Genomic DNA, 20299 nt, shown 5'->3' on the forward strand with positions numbered 1-20299 from the left:
AAATTTATACCACCTAGTTTCACATACCAGCAAAAGAAAAAGTTGTTCTATGATTTAAGACATTACTTCTGGGATGACCCACATCTTTATAAAGAAGGAGTAGATGGTGTTATTAGACGATGTGTACCTGAGCAAAAACAGGAACAGATCCTACCCAGTGTCACTCTGAAGCTTATGGAGGACACCATGCTGGAGATAGAACTACACATAAGGTATTACAATCCGGTTTTTATTGGCCCACTCTCTTCAAGGATGCCCGTAAGTTTGTCTTGTCTTGTGATGAATGTCAAATAATTGGTAATATTAGTAGACGTCAAGAAATGCCTATTAATTATTCACTTGTTATTGAACCAAGAAACTTGATGATGCATTATGGGCATATAGAACTGCATATAAAAATCCTATGGGTATGTCTCCGTATAAAATGGTTTATGGTAAAGCATGTCACTTACCTCTTGAATTAGAACATAAGGCATATTGGGCTATTAAAGAGCTCAACTATGATTTCAAACTTGCCGGTGAGAAGAGGCTTTTTGACATTAGCTCACTTGATGAATGGAGAACCCAGGCCTATGAAAATGCCAAGCTGTTTAAAGAAAAAGTTAAAAGGTGGCATGATAAAAGGATACAAAAACGTGAGTTTAATGTAGGTGATTATGTATTATTATACAACTCTCGTTTAAGATTTTCTGTAGGCAAACTTCTCTCTAAATGGGAAGGTCCTGACGTTATCGAGGAGGTCTACCGTTCCGGTGCCATAAAAATCAACAACTTCGAAGGCACAAATCCGAGGGTGGTGAACGGCCAAAGAATCAAACATTATATCTCAAGTAATCCTATAAATGTTGAAACTAATGTTATTGAAACCGTAACCCCGGAGGAATACATAAGGAACACTTTCCAGAACGTTTCAGACTCCGAAAAGGAATAGGTACGTGGTACGGTAAGTAAACCGACTCCAAAGCATTTCTAATGGCAATTTTTCTCCGTTTAGGAATATTTAAGAAAATAGGAAAATAAGAAGCAGACCGGAAAGGACATGAGGCTTCCACGAGGGTGGAGGGCGCGCCCTACCCCCTGGGCGCACCCCTGCCTCATGGGAACCTCGTGCGCTCTCCGGACTCCATTTTCTTGCACGATACTTCTTTTGGTCGGTAAAAATTCATTATATGATCTCCTGAAGGTTTTGACCACCATATCACGCAAATATCTCATGTTTTTGTTTTGAGCTGTCTTCTACCAGGGTTGTCAAGGCCATGCATCATGTCGTCTCCCTCCTCCTCCAACAATGAGGGAAACGATGCTTGGCTAATGAAGATAGAGCTGAAGAGAGAAGAACCCGGAAAGATCAACAAGGATGATGGGATCAAGAAGGCCATGAGGGATCAAGTCCCGGCAGTAGCAGAAGAAAACATCCTTCAACCTCACCAGAATCTCTTTATCCCAACGGAGATTGAAGCTTTCAAGACGATTGAGTTAGCTCGCATTCAAAACAAGTATCTCACAAGTGCAAATATTTTGTTGAAGGAGCATACCATCACACTCAAGGGCATTATCCGCAAATTGGAGGATCTCCTACACTCGATGTGCGACTATCCATCATCGTCAACACCTTCTTCACCAACAAAGAAGAACTGAGCATCGGGTATGGGCACTCCCCTTGGCAACTGCCAAGTTTGGGGGAGTGCCTCGGTATCGTATCACCATCACAACTTTTATCTTTACCGTTTTTCTTAGTTCGATCCTTTTGATAATATCTTGATCTAGTAGAATAAAGTTTTAGTATGATCTAGTTGTGAGTTTTGCTTTATGATCCTTCTATGTAATCGAGTCCGTGAGCTATATAATAAAGATTAGTGTTGAGTCAAGGGCTTGATTATTTTGCTATAATCTTAAGGGAATAAAATAAAAGAGAAAGAATAAAAATAAATAAAGAGATCATATGGGTCTTATGGAGAGTAATGGCTTCACATATAAAGAGTATGATGAATAAAGTTGTTGAAAGTTGGCAAACATAGTTTTGGTCATCGTTGCAATTAATAGGAAGTAATAAAGAAAGAGAGGTCTTCACATATAAATATACTATCTTGGACATCTTTTATGATTGTGAGCACTCATTAAAGTATGATATGCTAAAGAGTTGGCGTTGGACAAGGAAGACAACATAATGGGTTATATTTTCTTGCATCTGAGATAAATTATATTCTCGTGGATCATCCAACATGTTGAGCTTGCCTTTCCCTCTCATGCAAGCCAAGTTCTTTGCACCAAGTAGAAATACTACTTGTGCTTCCAAATATCCCTACACCCAGTTTTGCCATGAGAGTACACCATACCTACCTATGGATTGAGTAAGATCCTTCAAGTAAGTTGTCATCGGTGCATGCAATAAAAATTTCCTTCTAAATATATATGACTTATTAATGTGGAGAAAATAAGATCTATACGATCTTGTGATATGGAAGAAATAAAAGCGATGGACTGCATAATAAAGGTCCATATCACAAGTGGCAATATAAAGTAACATTCTTTTGCATTAAGGTTTTGTGCATCCAACCATAAAAGCGCATGGCAACCTCTACTTCCCTGTGTGAAGGGCCTATCTTTTACTTTTATCTTCTACCTTATATAAGAGTCATGGTGATCTTCACCTTTCCTTTTTACATTTTATCCTTTGGCAAGCACAATGTGTTGGAAAGATCCTGATATATATGGCTAATTGGATGTGGGTTTGCATGAATTATTATTGTTGACATTACCCTTGAGGTAAAAAGTTGGGAGGCAACACTATAAGCCCCTATCTTTCTCTGTGTCCGATTAAAACTCCATACCCATAAGTATTGCGTGAGTGTTAGCAATTGTGAAAGACTAAATGATAGTTGAGTATGTGGACTTGCTGAAAAGCTCTTATATTGACTCTTTCCTATGTTATGATAAATTGCAATTGCTTCAATGACTGAGATTATAGTTTGTTAGTTTTCAATAAAGTTTATGATTCATACTTGAAATTGTGACTGAATTGTTACTTTAGCATAAGAGATCATATGACAATATATATATATATATATATATATATATATTGATGTTCTAAGAATGATCATGATGCCCTCATGTCCGTATTTAATTTTTATCGACGCCACTATCTCCAAACATGTGGACATATTTTTCGATTTTGGCTTTCGCTTGAGGACAAGCGAGGTCTAAGCTTGGGGGAGTTGATACATCCATTTTGCATCATGCTTTTATATCGATATTTATTGCATTATGGGCTGTTATTACACATTATGTCTCAATACTTATGCCCATTCTCTCTTATTTTATAAGGTTTACATGAAGAGGGGGAATGCCGGCAGCTGGAATTCTGGGCTGAAAAAGGAGCAAATATTAGAGACCTATTCTGCACAACTCCAAAAGTCTTGAAACTTCACGAAAGTCATTTTTGGAATATATGAAAAATACTGAGCAAAGAAAGTTCCAGAGGGGGCCCACACCCTGGCCACGAGGGTGGGGCGTGCGCCCTACACCCCTGGGCGTGCCCCCTGCCTCGTGGCCCCCCTGGTGGCCCTCCGATGCCCATCTTCTGCTATATGGAGTCTTTCGTCCGAGGAAAAATCATAAGCTACCTCACGGGACGAAACTCCGCCGCCACGAGGCGGAACCTTGGCGGAACCAATCTAGGGCTCCGGCAGAGCTATTCTGCCGGGGAAACTTCCCTACGGGAGGGGGAAATCATCGCCATCGTCATCACCAACGATCCTCTCATCGGGAGGGGGCCAATCTCCATCAACATCTTCACCAGCACCATATCCTCTCAAACCCTAGTTCATCTCTTGTATCCAATCTTTGTCCCAAAGCCTCAGATTGGTACATGTGGGTTGCTAGTAGTGTTGATTACTCCTTGTAGTTGATGCTAGTTGGTTTATTTGGTGGAAGATCATATCTTCAGATCCATTATGCATATTAATACCCCTCTGATTATGAACATGAATATGCTTTGTGAGTAGTTACGTTTGTTCCTGAGGACATGGGAGAAGTCTTGCTATATGTAGTCATGTGAATTTGGTATTCGTTCGATATTTTGATGAGATGTATGTTCTCATCCCTCTAGTGGTGTCATGTGAACGTCGACTACATGACACTTCACCATTGTTTGGGCCTAGAGGGAGGCATTGGGAAGTAATAAGTAGATGATGGGTTGCTAGAGTGACAGAATGTTAAACCCTAGTTTATGCGTTGCTTCGTAAGGGGCTGATTTGGATCCATATGTTTCATGCTATGGTTAGGTTTACCTTAATACTTCTATTGTAGTTGCGGATGCTTGCAATAGGGGTTAATCATAAGTGGGATGCTTGTCCAAGTAAGGACAGTACCCAAGCACCGGTCCACCCACATATCAAATTATCAAAGTACCAAACGTGAATCATATGAGCGTGATGAAAACTAGCTTGACGATAATTCCCATGTGTCCTCGGGAGCGCTTTCCTTCATATAAGAGTTTGTCCAGGCCTGTCCTTTGCTACAAAAAGGATTGGGCCATCTTGCTTCACCTTATTTACTTTAATTATTTATTGCTCGTTACAATTTATCTTATCACAAAACTATCTGTTACCGATAATTTCAGTGCTTGCAGAGAATACCTTGCTGAAAACCGCTTATCATTTCCTTCTGCTCCTCGTTGGGTTCGACACTCTTACTTATCGGAAGGACTACGATAGATCCCCTATACTTGTGGGTCATCAGTATCTTGCAAATCTCTATGTCTCCCTCCTTGACTTGATCGCGAATGGAATTGAAGCGTCTCTTGATGTGCTTGGTTCTCTTGTGAAATCTGGATTCCTTTGCCAAGGAAATTGCACCAGTATTGTCACAAAGGATTTTCATTGGACCCGATGCACTAGGTATTACACATAGATTGGATATGAAATCCTTCATCCAGACTCCTTCATTTGCTGCTTCCGAAGCAGCTATGTACTCCGCTTCACACGTAGATCCCGCCACGACGCTCTGCTTGGAACTGCACCAACTCACAGCTCCACCATTCAATACAAATACGTATCCGGTTTGCGACTTAGAGTCATCCAGATCAGTGTCAAAGCTTGCATCGACGTAATCGTTTACGACGAGCTCTTTGTCACCTCCATAAATGAGAAACATATCCTTAGTCCTTTTCAGGTATTTCAGGATGTTCTTGACCGTTGTCCAGTGATCCACTCCTGGATTACTTTGGTACCTCCCTACTAAACTAATAGCAAGGCACACATCAGGTCTGATACACAGCATTGCATACATGATAGAACCTATGGCTGAGGAATAGGGAATGACTTTCATTTTCTCTCTATCTTCTGCAGTGGTCGAACATTGAGTCTGACTCAACTTCACACCTTGTAACACAGGCAAGAACCCTTTCTTTGACTGGTCCATTTTGAACTTCTTCAAAACTTTATCAAGGTATGTGCTTTATGAAAGTCCAATTAAGCGTCTTGATCTATCTCTATAGATCTTGATGCCCAATATATAAGCAGCTTCACCGAGGTCTTTCATTGAAAAATTCTTATTCAAGTACCCTTTTATGCCATTCAGAAATTCAGTATCATTTCCGAGCAACAATATGTCGTCCACATATAATATCAGAAATGCTAAAGAGCTTCCACTCACTTTCTTGTAAATACAGACTTCTCCAAAAGTTTGTATAAAACCATATGCTTTTATCACACTATCAAAGCGTATATTCCAACTCCGAGAGGCTTGCACCAGTCCATAAATGGATCGCTAGAGCTTGCACACTTTGCTAGCACCTTTTGGATCGACAAAACCTTCTGTTTGCATCATATATAACTCTTCTTTAAGATATCCATTAAGGAATGCAGTTTTGACATCCATTTGCCAAATATCGTAATCATAAAATGCGGCAATTGCTAACATTATTCGGACAGACTTAAGCATCGCTACGGGTGAGAAGGTATCATCGTAGTTAACTCCTTGAACTTGTCGAAAACCTTTCACAACAAGTCGAGCTTTGTAGATAGTAACATTACTGTCAGCGTCTGTCTTTTTCTTGAAGATCCATTTATTCTCTATTGCTTGCCGATCATCGGGCAAGTCAACCAAAGTCCATACTTTGTTCTCATACATGGATCCCATCTCAGATTTCATGGCCTCAAGCCATTTCGCGGAATCTAGGCTCATCATCGCTTCCTCATAGTTCGTAGGTTCGTCATGGCCAAGTAACATGACCTCCAGAACAGGATTACCGTACCACTCTGGTGCGGATCTTACTCTGGTTGACCTACGAGGTTCGATAGTAACTTGATCAGAAGTTTCATGGTCATCATCATTAGCTTCCTCACTAATTGGTGTAGGAATCAGTGTAACTGATTTCTATGATGAACTACTTTCCAATAAGGGAGAAGGTACAATTGCCTCATCAAGTTCTACTTTCCCCCCACTCACTTCTTTCGAGAGAAACTCCTTCTCTAGAAAGGATCCATTCTTAGCAATGAATATCTAGCCTTCGGATCTGTGATAGAAGGTGTACCCAACAGTCTCCTTTGGGTATCCTATGAAAACACATTTCTCCGATTTGGGTTCGAGCTTATCAGGTTGAAACTTTTTCACATAAGCATCGCAGCCCCAAACTTTAAGAAATGACAACTTGGGTTTCTTGCCATACCACAGTTCATATGGTGTCGTCTCAATGGATTTTGATGGTGCCCTATTTAACGTGAATGCAGCCGTCTCTAAAGCATAACCCCAAAACGATAGCGGTAAATTAGTGAGAGACGGCATAGATCGCACCATATGTAATAATGTGCGGTCACGACGTTCGGACACACCATTACGCTGTGGTGTTCCAGGTGGCATGAGTGTGAAACTATTCCATATTGTTTCAAATGAAGACCAAACTCATAACTCAAATATTCACCTCCACGATAAGATCGTAGAAACTTTATTTTCTTGTTACGATGATTTTCCAATTCACTATGAAACTCTTTGAACTTTTCAAATGTTTCAGACTTATGTTTCATTAAGTAAATATACCCACATCTGCTCAAATCATCTGTGAAGGTCAGAAAATAATGATACCCGCCGCGAGCATCCACACTCATCGGACCGCATACATCAGTATGTATTATTTCCAATAAGTCTGTTGCTCGCTCCATTGTTCCGGAGAATGGAGTCTTAGTCATCTTGCCCATGAGGCATGGTTCGCAAGCATCAACTGATTCATAATCAAGTGATTCCAAAAGCCCATCAGCATGGAGTTTCTTCATGCGCTTTACACCAATATGACCTAAATGGCAGTGCCACAAATAAGTTGCACTATCGTTATTAAATTTGTATCTTTTAGCTTCAATACTATGAATATGTGTATCACTACTATCGAGATTCAACAAAAATAAACCACTCATCAAGGGTGCATGACCATAGAAGATATTACTCATATAAATAGAACAACCATTATTCTCTGATTTAAATTAATAACCGTCTCACATCAAACAAGATCCAGATATAATGTTCATGCTTAACGCTGGCACCAAATAACAATTATTCAGGTCTAAAACTAATCCCGAAGGTAGATATAGAGGTAGCGTGCCGACGGCAATCACATCGACTTTGGAACCATTTCCCACGTGCATCGTCACCTCATCCTTAGCCAATCTTCGTTTAATCCGTAGCCCCTGTTTCGAGTTGCAAATATGAGCAACAGAACCAGTATCAAATACCCAGGCGCTACTACGAGCATTAGTAAGGTACACATCAATAACATGTATATAAAATATACCTTTCACTTTGCCATCCTTCTTATCCGCTTGGGTCCAAACTCGGGCTTCTTCACTTGAGCAGCAACTTGCTTGCCATTCTTCTTGAAGTTACCCTTCTTCCCCTTGCCCTTCTTCTTGAAACTAGTGGTCTTGTTGACCATCAATACTTGATGCTCCTTCTTGATTTCTACCTCCGCAGCCTTTAGCATTGCGAAGAGCTCGGGAATTGTCTTATCCATCCCTTGCATATTATAGTTCATCACAAAGCTTTTGTAGCTTGGTGGCAGTGATTGAAGAACTCTATCAATGACACTATCATCAGGAAGATTAACTCCTGGTTGAGTCAAGTGGTTGTGGTACCCAGACATTCTGAGTGTATGTTCACTGACGGAACTATTCTCCTCCATTTTGCAGCTGTAGAACTTATTGGAGACTTCATATCTCCCAATCGGGCATTTGCTTGAAATATTAACTTCAACTCCTGGAACATCTCAGATGCTCCATGACGTTTAAAACTTCGTTGAAGTCCCGATTCTAAGCTGTAAAGCATGGCACACTGAACTATCGAGTAGTCATCAGCTTTGCTCTGCCAGACGTTCATAACATCTGGTGTCGCTCCTGCAGCGGGCTTTGCACCTAGCGGTGCTTCCAGGACGTAATTCTTCTGTGTAGCAATGAGGATAATCCTCAAGTTACGGACCCAGTCCGTGTAGTTGCTACCATCATCTTTCAACTTAGCTTTCTCTAGGAACACATTAAAATTCAAAGGAACAGTAGCACGGGCCATTTATCTACAACAACATAGACATGCAAATACTATCAGGTACTAAGTTCATGATAAATTAAAGTTCAATTAATCATATTACTTAAGAACTCCCACTTAGATAGACATCCCTCTAGTCATCCAAATGATCACGTGATCCATATCAACTAAACCATGTCCGATCATCACATGAGATGGAGAAGTTTTCAATTGTGAACATCACTATGTTGATCATATCTACTATATGGTTCACGCTCGACCTTTCGGTCTTAGTGTTTCGAGGTCATATCTGCATATGCTAGGCTCGTCAAGTTTAACCTGAGTATTCTGCTTGTGCAAAACTGGCTTGCACCCGTTGCATGTGAACGTAGAGCTTATCACACCCGATCATCACGTGGTGTCTCGGCACGACGAACTGTAGCAATGGTGCATACTCATGGAGAACACCTGTACCTTGAAACTTAGTGAGAGATCATCTTATAATGCTACCGCCGTACTAAGCAAAATAAGATGCACAAAAGATAAACATCACATGCAATCAAAATAAGTGATATGATATGGCCATCATCATCTTGTGCCTTTGATCTCCATCTCCAAAGCACTGTCATGATCACCATCGTCACCGGCTTGACACCTTGATCTCCATCGTAGCATCATTGTCGTCTCGCCAACTATTGCTTCTACGACTATCGCTACCGCTTAGTGATAAAGTAAAGCAATTACATGGCGATTGCATTTCATACAATAAAGCGACAACCATATGGCTCCTGCCAGTTGCTGATAACTGTTACAAAACATGATCATCTCATACAACAATTTATATCATCACGTCTTGACCATATCACATCACAAGATGCCCTGCAAAAACAAGTTAGACGTCCTCTACTTTGTTGTTGCAATGTTTTACGTGGCTGCTACGGGCTTCTAGCAAGAACCATTCTTACCTAGGCATCAAAACCACAACTATTTTTCGTCAAGTGTGCTGTTTTAACCTTTAACAAGGACCGGGCATAGTCAAACTCGATTCAACTAAAGCTGGAGAAATAGACACCCGCTAGCCACCTGTGTGCGAAGCACGTCGGTAGAACCAGTCTCATGGACGCGGTCATGTAATGTCGGTTCGGGCCGCTTCATCCAACAATACCGCCAAATCAAAGTAAGACGTTGCCGGCAAGCAGTATGACTATTATCGCCCACAACTCATTGTGTTCTACTTGTGTATATAACATTTACACATAGACCTGGCTCGGATGCCACTGATTGGGAACGCAGTATTTCAAAAAAATTCCTATGATCACGCAAGATCTATCTAGGAGATCCATAGCAACGAGAGGGGAGAGTGTGTCCATGTACCCTCGTAGACCGAAATCAGAAGCGTTTAGTAACGCGGTTGATGTAGTCGAATGTCTTCACGATCCAACCGATCCAAGCACCGAATGTACGGCACCTCCGCGTTCAGCACATGTTCAGCTCGATGACGTCCCTCGATCTTTTGATCCAGTTGAGGATGAGGAAGAGTTCCATCAGAACGACGGCGTGATGACGGTGATGATGATGTTACTAGCGCAGGGCTTTGCCTAAGCACTACGACGATATGAACGAGGTGTGTAACTGTGGAGGGGGGCACCACACACGGCTAAGAGAAGACTTGATGTGCCTTTGGGATGACCCCTCCCACGTATATAAAGGGGGAGGAGAGGTGGCCGGCCCTAGGGGGGTGCGCCATGGGGGGAGTCCTACTTGTACTCCCGGTCCAAGTAGGATTCGGTCCCCCCCTTTCCTATTACAAGTAGGAGAAGAAGGGAAGGAGGAAGAGGAGAGAAGGAAGGAGGGGGGCGCCACCCCCTCCCCTTGTCCAACTCGGACTAGGCAAGGGGGGGGCAACCTCCTGGCCAGCCCTCTCTCTTCTCCATTAAGGCCCATGGTGGCCCATTAACCTCGGGGGGGGGGGGGTCCGGTAACCCCCGGTACTCCGAAACTTATCCGAAACGACCCGAACCATTCTGGTGTTCGAATGTAGCCTTCCAACATATGAATCTTTATGTATCGACCATTTCGAGACTCCTCGTCATGTCTGTGATCTCATCCAAGACATCGAACAAACTTCGGTTCATCAAAACACGAAACTCATAATACAAATCGTCATCAAACGTTAAGCGTGCGGACCCTATGGGTTCGAGAACTATGTAGACATGACCGAGACATATATCTGGTCAATAACCAATAGCGGAACCTAGATGCTCATATTGGCTCATATATATTCTATGAAGATCTTTATCGGTCAAACCGCATAACAACATACGTTGTTCCCTTTGTCATCGGTATGTAACTTGCGCGAGATTCGATCGTTGGTATCATCATACCTAGTTCAATCTCATCACCGGCAAGTCTCTTTACTCGTTCCGTGATGCATCATCCCATGACTAACTTATTAGTCACATTGCTTGTAAGGCTCATAGTGATGTGCATTACCGAGAGGGTCTAGAGATACCTCTCTGATACACGGAGTGACAAATCCTAATATCGATCTATGACAACTCAACAAACACCGTCGGAGACACCTGTAGAGCATCTTTATAATCACCCAGTTACGTTGTGACGTTTGATAGCACACAAGGTGTTCCTCCGGTATTCGGGAGTTGCATAATCTCATAGTCTGAGGAACATGTATAAGTCATGAAGAAAGTAATAGCAAAAAAACTAAATGATCATTATACTAAGCTACGGATGGGTCTTGTCCATCACATCATTCTCTAATGATGTGATCCCGTTCATCAAATGACAACACATGTCTATGGTCAGGAAACTTAACCATCTTTGATTAACGAGCTAGTCAATTAGAGGCATACTAGGGACACTCTGTTTGTCTATGTATTCATATATGTACTTAAGTTTCCGGTTAATACAATTTTAGCATGAATAATAAACATTTATCAAAATATAAGGAAATATAATAACAAATTTATTATTGCCTCTAGGGCATATTTCCTGCACACATGTCCAACCAAAAGCAACCATGTGCTCCTCTTCTCCTCTCTCTCCTACAAGCATGATAAATGGAGGGCACCACGCGTGGCCCAAGCTAGTCCTCGGCAGCAACCATGAATGCAAAAACCGAAATCCACACACAAGGATCCATGGAGTTCTCCTGGCCACGGGGTGCGTGGCTGAAAAAAAATCTCGGAGCTTGCCCTTCTCGGATGCAGCGTCTGACCCGTGGGGATGGTAACTCATTGGGAACAACTCTCACAATCACCAATAACAAATCTTTCAATCACAGGGAACAACTCTTAGAATCACAAGGAACACGAGGAAAATACTGGACACTGAAACGACCACCGCGTCGCTCGTCTTGGGCGTCATGGGGGAACGCAACCCCGCCGCCGCCAGTTCCACCCCTTGGTGCCCTCCTCTCGCCGGCCTCACCGGGGTGGTGGCGGGCCTCACCTCCAAAGGTGGCGTGGGAGTTATGCACTGAGCGCCGCGATTCTTCTCGATCAAGACACACGAAGGCTTCGTGGCTAGGTCGCATCGGCGGCTGATCTCGCGACAACAACTGTTGCTTGGGCCGTGGGGCTTGGATCTGCCCGGATCTGGCCTCCCTTGACGCGGCTACATCTCACTGGCAAAGGCATGGCAAGCCGACAACCCCGGGCATGCTGGTGGCATCATTCTACTCCTCCCTCATCTCCGTGGATCTGGAGCCTGCTTCTAAAATCCATTGGTGGTGGTGCCTAGGAGTGCGATTGCGGCACCGGCCGGTCGTCCAGGGTGCCGGGGTCTCCTCCCATGGCCGCGAGGTTGAGGTGGTGGCAGAGTGCCGCATTGTTTTGCCAGTATGGCTATATTATGGTCATCACTCCGGCTAGCAACGTCGGCCTCGTTACAATGACCATCGAAATGTCTTCAAGAGAGTTCCATCTCTACAAATCTGGTGGTTGACTTCGACTAAGAGATGTAAATTATGGACGACGACTTGACACAAAGGGATGATTGTACAGCTCTGTTACATATAGCTGATGGGATTGAGGAAAAGTGGTGGCGACAACACATTAGTGATTTTGACAGTGGTGCTACTCGAGCACCTGGTCTCAAGCTCCAGGGTAAAAGCCTAAGTCTAATCCGAGTTGGGTATACTTGGCAATGGCGATGTTTTACCTTGTTACCTTGTTGAAGGCATTATTCGGATATGCTCAAACTAATTCTTTTGGGTGAAAATCTAGATCCTGGCCTCGGATGATCAGATCCGGGGATGACGACGCTTAAGCGTTGCTCCCTTTCTGAAAGCGTTGTTGGTGAAGTACCTCGTCGTCTGTGTGGGTCATGAGTTAGTTAGTGCATCATGCGAATATGGTCGTTGTTATAGTTTACTGGCCGCGAATTTGATCGCTTTGGCGCTTTTTCCTCTTTTTCCACGCACACGCATAGCTTTGGTCCTATATGATTTTGCTATTTGCCAGCGTGTTTTGTGTGCATCTTAGCTATGCAGAGGTCGGATGTGTGCTCATTGTGTTTGTATCTTCTTGATGCTTTATTCTGAGTCAATAAAATTCACCCTTTGTCAAAAAAAAATCACAATGAACAACTCACAAACAGAAAAATGATTCAAAAGAGTAAGCAAAAACTCTCTGAATCATTAGGAACAAATCTCTCAATCACAAGTTGTTGCTTGTGTCATCATGGTCGTCATTGTCTTTGGCGGCATGTGTCTGTGCGTCCGTGCTCAAGTGCACATCATGCTCCATTGAGGAACTCGGAATATTAAAGTGTTTGATGAAATGCGTACATGGGCAGGGTTGAACAAATAGGGAAAATTTAATGACTACAGTTGGATGACTGGTTTCCGTGTCGTGTTCACGGACGCATCCGTATGTGGCACACAGACAGATAGTGTGTTTGTTTTAGGGGATAGCGTTGGAGATGCCCTAACCAAACAAACATGACGCGGGCAAAATCCTATGAAATTCAAGTGGATATGATAGCGCAATCATGTATTTTTCATGTACCGCGTTTTAGAATCATAAAAATCGAATACCCCAAAGTTTTTACAAGACTCAATTCCTATCAAATTTGTATGACCCAAACCGGTGGCGGATCCTGTAAGTGAAGATCAGGGGACCAATGTAGCAAGGTAGGGATTTCCATTTTGGGGGTAAAATGCAAGGAAATGACATCACGATATGCATGCACAAATGTATAAGGCAAATGTTGTACGACTATTGTTTTTTTACTTTTAGTTTCAGAAAAAAAATTAGCACCAACCGACCTCACCAAAATTCAGTGGATTACATTGATTTTGGTTTGCATTTCGGCCAAAGGGCAGAAATATTCATTTGAATTCAATTAAATATTTCAAAACATGTGAATGCCCGTGTACTACTGAAATTGCTGAAATATTTTGATCGAAATGTAAATATTTCAATGTCTACTGAAATTACCGAAATTCAGTGAATTTCATTGAAATCTCAGAGAGAGTGAAAACCACAGCCTACAACATAACAAGAGGGGAAAGGTTTCCACTTCTAGACATAAAAGGACTCTGTTGCCTAAATTGCAGGAGGGGGCAAAGCCGGGATAACTCAATCATGACCACCCGTTGCGAATCGATTGTCTGACATGTCTCTTACCATATTCAATCAAGATAGCTGCAGCTGTGCCTGTACTCGAGGCCTGCCCATGAAAACCCATCACGGGAAATCTCACCACTTCACACCGGAATCCCGAGTTCCTCAACAGCGACGCCGCGACGGCGACCGACTACAAACGCGGGGAGACGAGAGCCGGAGAAACAGACAAGGCGAAGAGACCCCGAACCGCCGACTCGGGAGCACACCAAAAACGGAGATGCGCCGCCAATAATTTAACAGTGCGCACCATCAAGAACACGATGCCTTTTTCCCCCATCCCACCCCTCGCTTCCTCCCCATTTCGCTTGTGTGTCGTTGACGAGATCTCGCGTCCATGTGCCCGGGGTTGTTTTCCTTTGACTTAATCCAACCAGGAAGAGGACTTCGAGCCGTGCGAAGCTAGTATATTGGCGGTCTGCTGGTTGCTCCCATCACTTGGTTTCCTCATCTTCTTGCCATTTCTCGTCTGCTTGTTTCTTCTTCTTCTCGCCCCCCTCCCCTGTCCGTCCCGGAGCGTGCAAAGTCTGATCTGGTTCTCCTCCTGCGTCCGTCCACATCCAGGGGGGGTCCTGGATTTGGAGACGGAGATTGGCACCTGGAAAGTGGCCGATGTGCCTGTCAGCCTTGTTGCTTTGCCGGGATTGGTAACGGGCGGGCGGGCGAGAAAGAATTGATGGGAGTTTGATTTGCCACTTTGATCTTGGGATTGGTTCTTGGGAGGCGGCGGTAGTTGGCCCGTTTCTTGGTTCTTTTGGGGCGGTGTTTGTTTGGGATCGGGAGAGGAGCAAGCCATTTCCGGGCGGTTCTCGTCGGGGGATTCGCGCGGCCTGAGGCAAGTTCCCCGGCGAAGATGAGGCTGACTGTGCGTGTGATCGGAGCGCGCAACCTGCGCGCCATGGATTTCAACGGGTTCAGCGACCCGTATGTGAAACTGCAGGTTGGGAAGCAGCGGTTCAAGACCAAGGTGGTCAAGATGAACCTGAACCCGGAGTGGGATCAGGAGTTCAGCTTCGTCGTCGCCGATGTCCGGGAGGTGCTCAAGTTAGATGTCTATGATGAAGACATGATCGGGACCGATGACTTCCTGGGCCAGGTGAGGGTGACACTGGAGGATCTTCTGGCCGTGGAGAACTTCTCGCTCGGTACGCGCTGGTACCAGCTTCTTCCCAAGACCAAGAGTGACAAGGCAATTAATTGTGGTAATTGTTTCGACTTCCAGTTTTTCTCTATTTGCTCATGGACGTTTGTAATGTTAAGTAATGTTTTTCTTTGTCTTTTTGCATATGGATTCAGTATTTGACTTCGTGAAATTACAGCATGTAGTCATTTATCTATTGCTAACTGTAAGATCTACAAGGGCATGAATTCTACTTACTATGTAATTGTGCGAAATATGCTGGGCACTTAGCTGTTTTTTTTGTTATTTCGTTGCATCCTGCAGGGGAGATTTGTCTTGCAATATCTTTAGAAACAGCTGGGGCCACACGATCATGGTCCGATGATCTTGCAACTGAACTAACTGGTACACAGAAAGAGGATTCATTGCAATCAAGTCAAAGCGCAGGATCATCATCAGCGGCATTAGCTTATGAAGAAAATGAAGCTTCTAAAGAAGATAATGTTAATGAGTATTTTTCTGATGGAACTGAAATCCCTGAAGATGACAAATGTGGCGAAGTGAGAGATCCAGAGGACAGGTTTAATGGGATTCCTACTGAAATTTCTAATGAAGCCGAAACTTCTAAAACAGAAAAGCTTGACAAGCCCTCGCTTGTTGATCGTGTCTATCAAATGTTTGCCAAGAAAAATGATGATATTTCGTCAACATCATTGACAAAGACCGAGGCTTTAGAAGAAGTTCAGCAAGCACCAGCAGTATTTGAGGCTCCTTTAAGCCAAAATAGTGACATTTCTTCAGAGATTACATTTGCTGAACTATTGAGATCTTTTGAATCGAGGCACGAAGAAGTCGAAATGCCTGTGAATTTACAAGGAATTCTTGTTAACCAGTCATATTTTACGTCACCTAGTGATTTGAATAACCTTCTCTTCTCACCAGATTCAGATTTTCGGCAAACATTGGTTCAGCTTCAGGGTTGTACTGATTTCAAAACTGAACCCTGGAGAATTGATAATGATGGGGAGTCCCTGAAGAGAGTGATAAGTTATACAACTGCACCATCCAAATTGGTTAAAGCTGTAAAGGCAACAGAGGAACAATCTTATTTGAAGGCTGATGGAAAAGAGTATTCAGTTTTATTAAGTGCTAGCACTCCTGATGTTCCTTGTGGTACTTATTTTCGGACAGAGGTTCTTTTCCGTATTATGCCAGGCCCTGAACTTGATTCTGAGCAACAGACTTCACATTTGGTAATTTCTTGGCGCATGAATTTTCTTCAGAGTACTATGATGAAAAGTATTATAGAAAATGGAGCAAGACAAGGCTTGGAGCAAAATTATTCACAGTTCTCTGATCTACTGTCAGAGAAGATCAAGCCTATTGATGTAGATGATGCTGGATCAGATAAGGAGCAGGTCTTAGCTTCATTGCAAGGGGGGCAGGAGTCTGATTGGAAGATAGCATTCCTATACTTCTGTAACTTTGGTGTCTTGTCCTCTCTTTTTGTTGCCTTGTACATTGGTGTTCATGTTTCACTAGTGAATTCAGGTGCAGTTCAGGGACTTGAGTTTCCTGGATTAGATTTGCCAGATTCTGTCAGTGAGATTGTCATGGGCGGGCTATTGTTTCTTCAGGTGCAACACATATTTAAGAAAATCATGTGTTTTTTTCAGGCAAGAGAACAAAAAGGTATTTTCCCCGTTTTTATCTTCTCATCATTTTGCATCTCCAGCAAGCATGTACCTGAACCTCTTTGGAAATACAAGATTCTCATTATTAACAAACCATGGCTATATCTAACATGTTACACACATTTTTTTGGATCTTTTATTTTTCTTGATGCAAAAGAAATATGGAACTTCTGACATTTTTTTTCCTCAAGGAAACTTATGGGTAAATACCATAGTAATTTGACTATTTTTTATGTACACTATTGAATCTTGTAGACATGAATGTGATTATGCTAGGCTAATAGTTTCCCTCACGCAGTTGGTGATCATGGTGTGAAAGCACAAGGCGATGGATGGTTGCTAACTGTTGCCTTAATTGAGGGAACTAATTTGGCACCAGTCGATGCTACTGGTTTCTCTGATCCTTATGTGGTATTTACTTGCAATGGTAAAACCAAAACAAGCTCAATCAAGTTCCAAACACTTGAACCTCAGTGGAACGGTATGTGTTCTGTTGAAGAGTTTCTGATTTTTCTTCCGAAACATATCACTGAGGAAGATTAACTTGGGAACTCCTCATTTTAGTAGAAAAGATGGAGCCATGTGATATACCTGCATCTGGAAACTAAATAATTTTTCATAAATGTTGCAGATATCTTTGAGTTTGATGCCATGGATGATCCTCCATCAGTTATGAATGTGCATGTATATGATTTTGATGGACCATTTGACGAAGTTACCTCTCTTGGACATGCTGAAATCAACTTTGTGAAATCAAATCTGTCAGAGCTAGCGGATGTATGGATTCCTCTTCAAGGTAACTTGGCTAAGTCCAGGCAGTCTAAGTTACACCTAAGAATCTTCTTGAACAACTCAAAGGGCACTGGTATGGTCACTGAGTATCTGAGCAAAATGGAGAAAGAAGTTGGTAAGAAGGTGAGTGCTTTCCTTCCCATATTGCCGAAGCATACTGTTAATTTGTGATTTTCCCCTTGTCTGATCTGGGTTACTGCTGCCAGATGACGTTGCGGTCTCCTCGAACTAATACTGCATTCCAGGAGCTCTTCTCTCTGCCTGCAGAAGAATTTCTAATCAGCAGTTTTACCTGCTACTTGAAGCGGAAATTGCCTACACAGGTACTTCTCGAATTGCGACTTAACACTGTTTTGAACTTAGTTCACAAGTAGATTACTATAGTGTAGAGGAAGGCCAAACGGCATGACTTGAAGGGAAATTGGGGTTTTGGAAGGTGGAGTTGGAAGTGGAACATATATAGAGTATCATGGGGAGACTATATTGATTCTTTTTTGCTTGAGCGCACAACGTATATATAGGCCTGACACGACTGTCCCGTAAGGCCCTAAGGCTTGAACTTCTCTGATTCATATCTTACCCAGGAAGCACGAAACACATAAGCTTAACTTGCAGAGTTGCTAATTTTGAACTCCTTATTCAGTTACTCTCATAAATGCCTTTTGAAAAAAAAAAACTCTTAAAACGATGCTGGCCTGATATGTGATTCATTGGTTTGCATGCTGCTAACTTGTGCATGTGGGACCTTTTATCAACTATGAACATCTCAGATTGTCAAGTTCTAACATGTGGATTGAAAATAAAAGTTCAGATTATTTTCATGTTATTACATGTGCAATTTCAAATAGTACACGAATATCAAATAAATAGCTTGCTAAGGGTTCAGTCAATATTCATTTCAGGGCCATCTTTTCTTGTCTCCAAGAATAATTGGATTTTATTCAAGCATGTTTGGCCGGAAAACAAAGTTTTTCTTTCTATGGGAGGATATTGAGGACATACAGGCAATTCCCCCATCACTATCGACATGGAGTCCATCCCTTGCAATAACTCTTCACAGAGGTAGAGGCATGGATGCAAAGCATGGTGCGAAGAGCGTAGAGAGTGGAAAGCTGAAGTTTTCTCTGCAATCTTTCGCATCATTTAGTGTGGCCAATAGGTAATCTCTACCTTCCTTAAATAATGAAGTGCTTTAGCTCCACTAACACCAAAATACTCAAAGGTTTACCTATAGCAACCGCCAGCCTAGACCATCAATACATATCTGCATTGATACACATAGCACCTTGGACTATTCGTATGACATTATTGTTCTTGTTATTTTACCCTTGCCCTTATTTTTTGGTGCTTTACAGGACAATAATGGCGTTATGGAAAGCAAGATCATTGAGCTCCGAGTCTAAAGTACAGATTGCTGAGGAACAATCTCAAAATAATACACTTCAGAGTGAGGACAGTGGGATTTTTGTTGGTGTTGACGATTCCAAGAGCCTTCAGATGAGTGAAGTTTTCTCGTCAACCATTTCTGCTAATGTAAGTTCAGTAAAATTTGCAGCTGCAATTTTTGGAACTGCTTATGATGAACTTTAATCGCCAGATGGTTAACTGAAGTATATGTGTCTTTTGCCAGATGAATTCACTTCTGGAGGTGTTCGAAGGAGGTTCATTGGAGATGAAAGTCATGGAGAAAGTTGGATGCCTCAAATACTCGGCTACACAATGGGAATCAGATAAACCCGAGGAATATCAAAGACAAATTCATTACAAGTTTAGCAGGAAGTTGTCTCCTGTTGGAGGAGAAGTGACTGGGACCCAGCTGAAATCTCCTATGCCCAATAAGAAAGGGTGGATTATTGAAGAGGTGATGGAACTTCAAGGCGTCCTTCTTGGTGACTTCTTCACGGTATGTCGATATACTTGAAACTTCTGCTCACATCTCAGAAAAATAAAACCATGTGTTTACTAGTGAGCCAGTTTGACTTTAGAGTACACCTATCTAAATGGGATACCACTTCAAGAAACATCTGCCATTGAAAACTAGTTGCATCCCTCGCTTGCCATTTGTCTTTAAATTTTAAGTGGGTTATTGTACTAAAGTTGCATCATTTTATTTTCTTAAATTTTAAGTGGGTTTGTTGAAATCCCTGTATGAGCCTACCCCAACTTGTTTGGGACTAAACGCTCTGTTGTTGTTGAAATCCCTGTATGGAGGATTTGTTTGATTCAAAAGGTTAGTACTAAACTACAGGCAGCTTTTAATAAAAAAAAATATCATCTGCTGGTTTGAAAGACGAAACGGCTTCAGTGAATGATCCAACTTTAGTATTACTTTAAACAATGTGAGTATAGGTTTACCATGAGGTATATGTGACATGCATTGCATAATTTCGTGAGCAATCTTTATTAGCTTGTCCCTTTGTCCATTTTCCTGATTAAAGATGGAACCAGGCACGACATCTCTTCCATCCGGAGAAGAGAATTTGCAGAGGCCATACATACAAGCTAAAACAGCAGGATTGTACTAGAGATAAGAAACATATTAG

The 20299-nt window shown here is 42.4% G+C and overlaps 1 protein-coding gene across 1 annotated transcript in view; it reads left to right on the plus strand.

Annotated features, from left to right (window-relative positions):
- Window positions 1-14195: 14195 nt before the first annotated feature.
- The window catches only part of LOC123128060 (C2 and GRAM domain-containing protein At1g03370), a 7242-nt gene continuing 1138 nt past the window's right edge, over window positions 14196-20299 (plus strand). The window contains exons 1-8 of the mRNA XM_044547970.1: window positions 14196-15352; window positions 15595-16962; window positions 17263-17445; window positions 17596-17879; window positions 17963-18079; window positions 18659-18915; window positions 19112-19289; window positions 19387-19659. Of these exons, the coding sequence (XP_044403905.1) occupies window positions 15004-15352; window positions 15595-16962; window positions 17263-17445; window positions 17596-17879; window positions 17963-18079; window positions 18659-18915; window positions 19112-19289; window positions 19387-19659 (3009 nt within the window). The 5' untranslated portion in view covers window positions 14196-15003. The remainder of the gene's footprint in view (window positions 15353-15594; window positions 16963-17262; window positions 17446-17595; window positions 17880-17962; window positions 18080-18658; window positions 18916-19111; window positions 19290-19386; window positions 19660-20299) is intronic.

The sequence above is a fragment of the Triticum aestivum genome, chromosome 6A (assembly GCF_018294505.1).
Source record: "Triticum aestivum cultivar Chinese Spring chromosome 6A, IWGSC CS RefSeq v2.1, whole genome shotgun sequence".
Classification (NCBI taxonomy): Eukaryota; Viridiplantae; Streptophyta; class Magnoliopsida; order Poales; family Poaceae; genus Triticum; species Triticum aestivum.